This window comes from Pleurodeles waltl, chromosome 6, assembly GCF_031143425.1.
Source record: "Pleurodeles waltl isolate 20211129_DDA chromosome 6, aPleWal1.hap1.20221129, whole genome shotgun sequence".
Lineage (NCBI taxonomy): Eukaryota > Metazoa > Chordata > Amphibia > Caudata > Salamandridae > Pleurodeles > Pleurodeles waltl.
In genome coordinates this window covers 1,095,243,605-1,095,254,477 of record NC_090445.1, presented here as the reverse complement: position 1 = coordinate 1,095,254,477, position 10,873 = coordinate 1,095,243,605, and the positions used below count along the sequence as shown (strand labels likewise).

General features: G+C 45.4%; 1 protein-coding gene across 2 annotated transcripts in view; it reads right to left on the bottom strand.

Annotated features, from left to right (window-relative positions):
• Positions 1-10,873, bottom strand: part of LOC138300602 (heparan-alpha-glucosaminide N-acetyltransferase-like) — a 1,159,463-nt gene that overhangs the window by 934,040 nt on the left and 214,550 nt on the right. Inside the window, exon 1 of one of the 2 annotated variants that reach the window (XM_069240196.1) lies at positions 9,501-9,655. The exons of the other annotated variant lie outside the window; for it this stretch is intronic. Coding sequence (XP_069096297.1) covers positions 9,501-9,604 — 104 coding nt within the window. The 5' untranslated portion in view covers positions 9,605-9,655. Of the gene's footprint in view, positions 1-9,500; positions 9,656-10,873 lie in introns of those variants that run through there. 2 annotated transcript variants of the gene reach the window in all.

Here is a 10,873-nt window from a genome sequence, read left to right as displayed (position 1 = left end):
GGTGGTTAAGGGGTGGGGGGATGGGAGATCACTGTTCGAAAAGCCAGGTCTTAAGGCTCTTCCTGAAGAGTAGGAGGTCCTGGGTCTTGCGGAGGTGGGTGGGGAGGGAGTTCCAGGCCCTGGGGGCTAGGTAGGAGAAGGATCTGCCTCTGGTGGTGGTGTGTTTGGTGCGAGGGACAGTGGCGAGAGAGAGGCCTTTCGGCCAGAGCTCGCTCCCCTGCGCCGACAGCACCACCTTGCTGCGACACCTCTCCCCAACCCCGCCCACGCGACCGATCGCGAGTTCGAAGCCCCCCACCTCATCCCTGGTGTCCAGCAACACTGGTAATCTGGTGACTCTAATCATGCCAGTATTATCACTAAATCCCAATCTACTCACTCTTTACCTTTTCCTATCATTCAAGAAACAACCCAAGTCAATCATTCTAACTTACTCAATGAATGGCTCCCTATGGATACTGCCTCTTTCTCTAATATTCTCACAAGCATTAAAACTGGTTCCCCGCAAGATCCTATCCCCATCTCGGTACTTCAAAAGCTTGACCCCTCCATACTTCTCTTCATTATGCAGTTTCTTAACTTGTCATTTACCGAAGCTTATGTGCCGGCATCATGGAAGCATGCAATGGTTCTTCCTTTACTTAAGAAAACTAACTCTGATCCTGAAATTTTCTCTAACTTTCGCCCAATTTCTCTTTTGCCTGTTTTTTCCAAAATTTTGGAAAAACATGTTAATTTTCAATTATCCCAGTTTGTAGAAACCAGTAACATCCTCCACCCTTCCCAATCTGGTTTTCGTGTTGGCTACTCAACTGAGGCGACCTTACTGGGTGTGACTGAAAATATCCGCCAACAAATTGACAAAGGAGAAACTGTAGCTCTTATCCTATTGGATTTAAGCGCAGCTTTTGACACTGTATCTCTCTCATCTCTCCTAAAAACTCTTAATACTAAGGGCATTGGCGGCAAAGCCCTTCTGTGGTTATCCAGTTTTTTATCTAATAGGACTTTTCAGGTTTTCTCTCATATAGCTTCCTCTTTGACTCATGCATCCCCTTATGGAGTTCCCCAGGGCTCCATTCTCAGTCCACTACTCTTTAATATATATGTCAGTCCTTTGGCGAGCATAGCAGAACAAGCTGGTTTAACTATTTTTTCTTATGCCGATGACACTCAACTTATTTTTTCACTCTCTTCTAAAGAAACCGCTAACCCTCCCTCTTTGCAAATGGGACTATCTAAGATAGCCAATTGGATGCATTTTAATAAACTCAAACTTAATGGAGGTAAGACAGAACTCCTCATTTTTGGAAATAAAAAATCTCTTTGGGGCCCCCAACATTGGCCCTCTGAGTTGGGTGCCCCCCCTATGCCTTCCCTCTCTGCACGTAACCTAGGCATCATAATTGATGATCAGTTGAATATGAAAAAACAGGTGACCAAAGTAGCTTCTACCTGTTTCGCTATCTTGAAGTGGCTTCGCAAAATTCTCTGGATGCTTCCTATGGCTGCCCAGAGAACTGTGATCCAAGCGCTAGTTATTTCTAGACTGGATTACGGAAACGTGCTCTATTTGGGTGCGAATAAAGAAGTGCTACATAAACTGCAAGTTGTTCAGAACTCGGCGGCCAGGCTTCTTTGCCAACTTCCCAGAATCACTCCTACTTCTGGTGCACTTCGTGAACTTCATTGGCTAAGAATTGAGAATCGTATCAAATTTAAAGCCCTATGCTACATGCATAAAATTAATACGGGCCTAGCTCCTAGCTACCTTAATATCCTGGTCCAACAATACCGGCCCTCTCGTTCACTTCGATCCTCTAATCAACTAAAATTCCAGGTGCCCAAATTCAGACGTGCCAAAATGGGGGGACGCTCTTTTGCTTTCCTAGCTCCCTCTCTCCGGAATTCTCTTCCCTCTTACTTGCGTCATGAAAGGGTGTTCATTAGATTTCGAAAAGAGCTTAAGACATGGCTCTTTAACCAGTAATTGCCTAAGTTGCTCGTCTGAGCCTGCCTTTGTCTTGCATTGTCTTTAGCGCCGGGAAACCTTCGGGTAGCTGTGCGCTATATAAAATCAATAAATAAATAAAATAAATAAATAAGTGTTCTACCCTGTGCATTGTGTCTTTGTTATTGTGCCTTCACGCTGTTTTGGACCGATCTCTTTACCTTCTGTCTTCCACTGTACTCTGCTATTCTCTGCATCTCTGTGTCTTTGTTATTGCGCCTTCCCACTTTTTCTGACCTGATCTTTTCACTTTCTGTCTTCCGCTGTACTCTGCTACGCTGTGCACTGTGTTGTTATTACTGTGCCCTCCCACTGTTTCTGACCAGTTCCTCTTACCTTCTGTCTCCCGCTGTTCTCGACTACTCGTGCAGTGTGTTCTTTGATTGTGCCTTCCCACTGTTTCTGACTGTATCCTTTTACCTTCCGCTGCTCTTTTGTGCATTGTTTTTGCACTTTTTCCTTTTTTCCACTGTTTTTACCTCTTGTGGCCATCTCGACCCTTGTGCGATCCCCCGGCTCTGTTTATTTCCCGCCCCCTCCCGCCTCCATTTGCTCTCCTGTTCCCGCCCGCCTCCCACCTCCCAGCTGCCCCTCCCTCCCACCTCCCCCTCTTAATGGCGGTCGCTGCGCGACGCAGGTGAGAGACCCCTGACCTTTCGGCCGGAGCTCGCTTCCCTGCGCCGACAGCACCACCTTGCCTCTCCCCAACCCCGCCCACGCGACCGATCGCGAGTTCGAAGCCCCCCACCTCATCCCTGGTGTCCAGCGATGCTGGTAAGTGTTCTACCCTGTGCATTGTGTCTTTGTTATTGTGCCTTCCCACTGTTTCTGACCGATCTCTTTACCTTCGGTCTTCCGCTGTACTCTGCTATTCTCTGAGTCTCTGTGTCTTTGTTATTGTGCCTTCCCACTGTTTCTGACCGATCTCTTTACCTTCTGTCTTCCGCTGTACTCTGCTATTCTCTGCGTCGCTGTGTCTTTGTTGTTGCGCCTTCCCACTGTTTCTGACCTGATCTTTTCACTTTCTGTCTTCCGCTGTACTCTGCTACGCTGTGCACTGTGTTGCTGTTACTGTGCCCTCCCACTGTTTCTGACCAGATCCTCTTACCTTTTGTCTCCCGCTGTGCTCAACTACTCGGTGCAGTGTGTTCTTTGATTGTTCCTTCCCACTGTTTCTGACTGTATCCTTTTACCTTCCGCTGCTCTTTTGTGCATTGTTTTTGTACTTTTGCCTTTTTCCCACTGTTTTTACCTCTCCGGGCCATCTCGACCCTTGTGCGATCCCCCGGCTCTGTTTATTCCCCGCCCCCTCCCACCCCCATTCGCTCTCCCGTTCCTGCCCGCCTCCCAGCTGCCCCTACCTCCCACCATCCCTTCACCATACGACACAAACAGAGATTTAGGACCGTCAAATTATTTTATCCAGTCCAAATAGATGGACAAAGCTCTCCACACATTAGAGATGACAGAATTTCTGAATTACTGCCTGACCGTAAGACAGGTAGTATGAGCTACTGCATCAGATGAAAATCAGAGTTCGCTTAAGAAATAAATATGGGATCCAGTCTCTGGCATACCTTGTCAGGGAAGAAATACAAGTAGAGGAGGGAAACAGCCAATGCTGCCAACTCCCTTAACCTCCTTTCCGAGGTAATGGTGACCAAAACACTATCTTAACAGACAACCGACTCAAGTCTGCTTTCTCTAGTTGCTCAAAAGGGAGCTATTTTAACCTACTTAAGATTATGGAGAGTTTCCATGTTTGAACTGGATTACTCACTTTTGGTCTTTTTAATCAAAAACCAGGAACTGGGATAATTGCCTCTTTCTCCAGCAGTTCTTGGATCCCCAAAAGCACAGACTGTCTTTTGTAATTGTCTCTTGATAACGTGGTAGGCAGTGATAACGCGTCCCAATCTAGATAATTTATTCACCCTGGGACTCGTTTTAGGCCGCAAATCTTTTGACCCTGATTGAAGTCTCCTTAAGACGAGATGACTAGTCAACATGTCAATGAATAAATCGATAACCTCATCAATATTCACAATAACAAATCAATCAAAGTAATCAGTAACGTCAATAAAATTGAAACACACCATGACCTTTCAGTCATGAATAACCACACCAAATTTAGTACGGTTTATGATATTTATTCCCTATTGGTTACAATTCTACTAGCAAGTTTATTAGTCTCAAGACCAGAAAACACATCAACAATGTCATAATATGGCAACTCAAATAAGATTTCAGAAAAGCAAAGATCATGAACATTAGAACATGGCACAACATCTATATGGATTAATCTTAACAGAGCATCATTAGCGCATTATTCAACAAAGCATAGATTCAGTCATTTGTCTATTTGCGTCCATTTAGTGACCCCCTTAACTAACCTCGAATCAGCATTAGCATGTTGGGCTTCATGCAAAACAATTTAGCAACACAAATTTAGAAAACATCTAGCTATGGTCTCTATCAAAATGTAGCAGTTGGTACCTAGAAAGGAAAGGCAAACAGATAATTAAAATTTCATCATTATATAGTTACCCTCCGTAATGGGTCATCATACAGAGTCAGGCTTCATCCTCAGGACATCAGTTGATTCACCATCAGCCAGGAAACACAGCAAAGTTCAGCAAGACGGGGCAATAAGGAATACCTTCCTCATAAGGAGGAAAAGTATAGAATGGGCTAGGCAAAAGGTGAGGATGGTTTGAAGAGTCAAACAGCAAAATCTTTAAACAGAGTAAAAAGGGGCTGGGTGATAGCAAAAAGGCACATAAGGCTAAGGCACAGGAATGGCATATAATGGCTCGGAATCGCAGAGAATGGCTTGTAATGGCTGATTTCTCCTTAGGTGATGCGGTTATATTAAAATTGTCGAATAAGTCTCTAATTTCCAATTGGTCAAGTTTTGGTGCATCTTTATCTCCATCCAATAGTCCATCGGTCACCTCATTACGATTGTCACCCCATAACAGTTCTCACATAGTTTATTGGTTCCTGGGTTTGACGCCTCCAACGGGTAGAATGTCAGGTGAGGAATAGGTGACATTTGTTACTCAAGTCAGTAGTCCCATTGTCTTCCCTAGTCTAAATGACCTTGTACCTGTTGCAAATTACACTGTTGCGCTCCACAAGAATGTCTCCTTGAGCAAGTTGGGTTCTCATGAGAAGATTTACTATGGTTACACACACATCTCTAACTTCTGGAAAAGTATGGCTTCATGTCCTTCAGCAAGTCAGCACATTGCACGTTAGAAAAACACATTTAATATGAAACCGGACAGCTAGGCCCGACTCATGCTAACTAAGGCCTAGTGATTAATTAGCAAAACCTTAACATATAATTCATAATACTAATACAAAACATACATTAGTACATTAATATTTCATTATTAGTCATTTTCATTAATCATCGAATACATTGGTGGCTACTCTCCGTGGGCACATTTCATACACATGCGTTAACGTTTACATTTTCTATGCGACTTTACTAAGCATTATATTGCAAGCTTCTCATGTTAATTACTAGATTTTAATCACACTCCATCAGCAGAAATGTTTTTGTGCGTGGATCATGTAAAAACGGGATGATATAACCACCCCTGATGATGTCGAGCACCCAACTGTTCGAAACCCAAGTCTGCTATGATGGTAAACTAGTGTCAACCTCAACTCAACTTAGTTATAGTTACCTGTGTAATTGTTCTGGAACTTGGGGAGTAACATATCCGGATCTGCTGCCAAATGCAGCCCAGAACCTCAGGCCTGGCCCCTAGAGAAACTTTTGTCCTGTGGTTTTCAAGGCTGCCTCTTTAATAAGTAAATTTTCTTTCTTGGTGGTGAATAACTTGAAAGGTTTGAGGATCTTCTCTTCTGCAGTGTTCTGGACCAAGTCATTAAGTTTAGCACAAAACCCTTTCGGCCGTAAAAGGTAGTTTTTAAATAATTGACTTCTGAGCAGCATTTGGTTTCCAGGACTTCATCAACAGGAGAGGTCATCCGGCTATAGCAGCTCCTGCAGATGATGTAGCTGCCCATAAGCTGTCTAAATATATATCCTATAAAATTGTGACATCAGGTTCAGCTTTACAACGATGGAAGTTGTATCATCCTTCTCCTGGAGGCAGTCAAACATCATTCTTTATGTAACATCTGTGTTGCATATGCTGCATAGGCACCTGCCCCGATCGCAAAGTTGGATGTTTCATTGGGCCATTTGAAGGCAGCCTCAAACTGTGTATGTCCACTCTCTTGGCATCCTTCCTGTGTGTCTCGCTCTAGTAGTGCTTGAGCACCAGAAGCGTAGCTTCAGGGGCATGTTTGGGGTGTAACACCCCACATATAAATGTATACTTGGCTTGTTAGTTGTGTATGGGGGTCCTGCGTCAGCTCTGCTATCTTCTGTGATGGGTTTTTTCGTTGTGAGTCAAAAATGGAAGATAAAACAATGACCTTTTATGTAAACAGGAGAAAGAGATAGAGAGAGATACCCAGCTGGTGGCTGGAATTTCAAATGTGAAACTAGATATTCTTAAATCAATACCAGCTTCCCTGCTTGTGAAACTATGCCATTCTAGGCAAGTATTTAAATATTGTATTTCACAGAGAGCCATTTTTCTTTCCTATCACATATGAGTGCACTTAAAAACACTTGAATTCAGGATGTATGCTGTACAAGTACCTCTTATATTTAATAGTCTGTAATGTTGCTCTACATATAACAAGAATCTAGGCCACGTTTGCAGTCTGCACGACTATTTAATTGACTCTTAGTTCTCTAGCGGTACTGTTGCTGGGGTCGCCAGCCATGACAATTTTCCAAAACTATCATTTGTAATAAATGTCTTTCTATCCAGTGATCTAATCTGATGAACTAAGCTGAAATACACTGATTTAACAACTCTACCAGCACAGTTTCTTGTAGCAGGGACAAAGAGGCGCATGTGCAGTGAAAATGCATTTAAAATAAGTGATCTCAGTGCAGGGACCCCAGGCTGTAGTGATTACATGATCATTGGCATAAGTGTGCAGGGAGAGCGATCAGGCCGAGGTGGGATGGTCATAGCTTGAGGGGGAGTGTTTATGGTATGACGCCCCTCAAATGCATTATGGGTTTGGAAATTGGGTCTGGGTGTCCTGGGTCGGAACTGCTATGTCTGTGTCGGTTTTTCTCATACTTTTCATTTCATAAATGTTACAACACGTGCATTTTTTTGACGGAATCCTGAGAAATGGCTTCTATCTTTCTTGTACAGGTCACAACAGGGGCGTAATAGGAGGCCCAGCAGCTCCCGCAGTGCAAGGGTGTCCCCAGGTGCCTTCGCCCTGCATGGAGCCCCTCATCCACTTCTGCAGCCTGTGTGCAAATGCACATAGAACAAATCAAATAAGCTGCTGCCAGGCTACAGCTGGCTGCAGGGCATCCCCTCACCATGTCTTCTTGGTGGAGCAAGGGCGACAGTTGCAAAATATTGAACTATGGTTGCCCCTGGGGCAACAGCACCCCTAAGTTTATGGAGGTCACCGATTATTGAGCAGAAAATAAAATAAAGCACAGTCAGAGTGAGAAATGGAAAGTCGATCATGAGAGGTGAAGCACCGTTGAGAGAAAGCTGGAAATACAGAGATACAGATGAGAAGTAGAGAAAGACAGGGGGAGGAATAGTTATGCGAGGTTATAAAGAGACAACTTTGAAATTGAAAGAGGAGGAAACAAATGTAAGAAAGGTGAGAAAAAATGCAGCTGAGAGTGAGAGAGCGGTATAGAGTAGGGCAGTTGCAAGAGACAGTGGGGTAAAAAAACTGTTAAAGAGAGAGAGATGCGATAGAGACAACTTGGAGAGCAATGAAGAGAGGACAGATAGGTGTGATTGTGTGTGACAGTGACAGGCAAGTGAATGTCAGCTGAGAGGGAGAAGGTGAGAGGTGAGAGACTGTTAATAAGCAGACAGAAGATAAAGAGACAGCGGTGAGAGATAGGTCGGGTCACCTGAGACAGAGACAGCAGAGTGAGATTGAGAAGGAGAAGGAAAAAGTTATGATAGAAAGAAACAGCAAGAAGGATAGAAAAAGACAAGTGTGCGACAAGTAAGTTAAACAGCTGAGAGACAGCAGAGAGGGACAGAACAGAAAAGAAAGTTGTTTGACACAGAGAGAGGCAGGTGTGTGATCAAGGCCAGCTTTAGCACTAGTGGAGCCCTAAGCGACAGTCTTTTTTGGTGCCTCTCCCCCACATGACCTCCTCGCCCATCATCTCTCAGTAGCTCCTCTAAAATCATTTTTTTAAAGTGCTGGTAAAGGCTGGCTTTACTAATTCATTCAGCTATCCTCATAAAATTGTAATTGTAATTGTAATAGTATTTATATAGTACTTACTACCCCTGACGAGGCGCCTAAGCGCTTTTCAGCGATTAGCAATCTACTCCGGAACCCAAAAAGAAATTAGTGGTGGATTAGTATAGGGAAATATGAGTACAGTTTTAGTATTATTATGAGCTATTTTGAGCAGCGGATATTGAGTTGTTAGTTGGATAGACTGGAATAATGGAGGGGTGGAGGAGGGAAGAATCCCAACGTTTTAATTGGGAGTTTATAGTAATAGGATTTATGCTTGGGATTATAGATCTGTTCTTTGCAGCAGGCACCCTCTAAGCTTTTTTATGGCAAAACTGCCACTAGACAAAACTCCATCTCTCTCTGTAGCAAGACCATGAATCACAAGAGTTATCCCGGCAACTTTGTTGCTGCCTGAAAGCTGGACCACAAGCTGCAGGTGCTTTTAAATGCTATGTTATTGCTAAACGCAGCAACCCCTCTAAGGTCAGTGCCCAGTGGGGCTCCACCATTTGTAGCGCCCTGAAGCCGGCCCTGTGTGTGATAGAGAGACAGGTAAAGATGACGGAACGATGTAGAAGGGAGACCTGTGAGAGAGCAGTGCCAGTGAGACAAAGATTGGTGACTGTCTGCTAAGCGAGAAACAGAGGGAGAAGGGTGGGGCAAGGGAGAGGGGAAGAGAATGACAGGTGTGCAAGATAGATGGGTTAATGAGGAGACAGACACTTCACAAAAAGGACAGGTTAAAGGGAGTGAAAGAGAGCGATAGGCAGGAAGCAGGTATTGACTGAGAAAAAGAAAAGTGAAAGCATAGAGAGGGAAGGGGAAAGCAGATGAGAGAGAGAGCGGCTCTGTGACTCCTTTTGTAGTTGGTGTAGAGAGCCATGCAGGCTCTACAATACTTTGCTGCCCTGCGAGGTCGCGAGGGCGAGCTTTCGCCCAGGTTATTTAATAAAGAGCGGAACCGCGTTTAAGTGTTCCGGTGTAACGAAGAATAGTGTCGGGTCCCTCTGTGTCTCTGTGCAACACTTACTGTGGCAACGAGGCGTGATCAACACTACGCACAAAGAAATAAAAATCAAGTATAATCAAACTGCACCGTACACGGTGCGGAGCCAGAGAAGAGCGCGTACACCGCGCAGCAGCTCACCTGTCCTCTAGGGAGTGCGCGTGAGGTACCTGTGACAACAGTGGTCGGCGTGTCGCACCAGCCTGGTCGGGCAAGGTGTGTAATCGACAGGACGGTCCTCGCATGCAGACGGCCGAGATTGAGGCGGCAAGTGGCTGGACTGTCCAGATTCCAGGGCCAGGAACGCGAGGACCCGGACATCCGGCTACACCAGTGCCTGCACCATCGAAAAAATTAAATATATAAATAAACACCATCTTTGCAATGTGCACCGTGTACACCAGGTGAGAGGCTGCCCAAAGGCTACTAGACTGTCACAGTCTCTCCCTGTGGGCTGCAGGTGCTGTACTGGACCGCTGAAAAAAAACCACCCTTGTGGAGAGAATCAACAGTGTCAAATAGTGAATAGACAAAGTGTCTAGGAGAGGTGACTTAAAACAATCTAGGGGTGCAAGAGGCTTCACCTTGCTGAGTGTATAAGGGGTGAGGGACCAGTGAAGCGCACCCTCAAGGAAAGGGGGAACGCACGACCTTACAAAAAGAAAAAAACATTTTTAACCAAGAAACCATGAGTGACGTAGAGCAACACCCCAAACCTGCTCACACAGGAGCACACTCTTCGGTGGCTGCACTGCCCCTATTCAGTCAGTTGGCAGACCCCACCACAGCAGCACTAAGGTGGCACCTTTGGCTTGGGCGACTAGAGAACTACTTCTGCACAACAAGGGAAAGAGGTGGTGCGGTTCGCAGGTCACTGATGCTGCACATGGCAGGAGATGAACTTCAGGAGTTGTTTGACTCACTACCTGACACGGGGGATGCAGCAGACTTGGATGCTGAAGTGGCGGCACTAAACAAACACTTTGACCCGCAACTCAATCCTGATTCCGAACGATTTAAACTGCGCCAGGCCCAACAGATGGAGACGGAGTCGGTCGACACGTTCCATGCCAGACTGCAAAAACTTGGCAGAATGTGCGTAGGGCTCAACCAACATGAAGAAATAAGGGCACAAATCATCCAAGGATGCCGGCCCAAAATGCTGTGCAAACTTTTAATGCGGCTGCGGGGAATAGCCCTCGACGAGATCCTCATTCTAGCCCACTTGAATGAACTTTCCGCAGTCCGTGCGGATGCCATGGCGGCTGTAAGGGGACAGACCATGTCAGCAGCACCAGCTCTGAGACACCTTGCCGTAAAAGAAGAACAAGTGGACGCCATCCATACCTGCTAAGGCCCGGGGAGGCAGCCGAGTACCTTGAAAAATGGAGATGGGGCATGTGGCAGCTGTGGGCACGAACACAAGTCTCTGGGCGGATGCCCTGCAAGGGGCAAAGTGTGTAACAAGTGCGGCAAGAGAAACCATTTCACCAAAATGTGCAGAATGGGGAGAG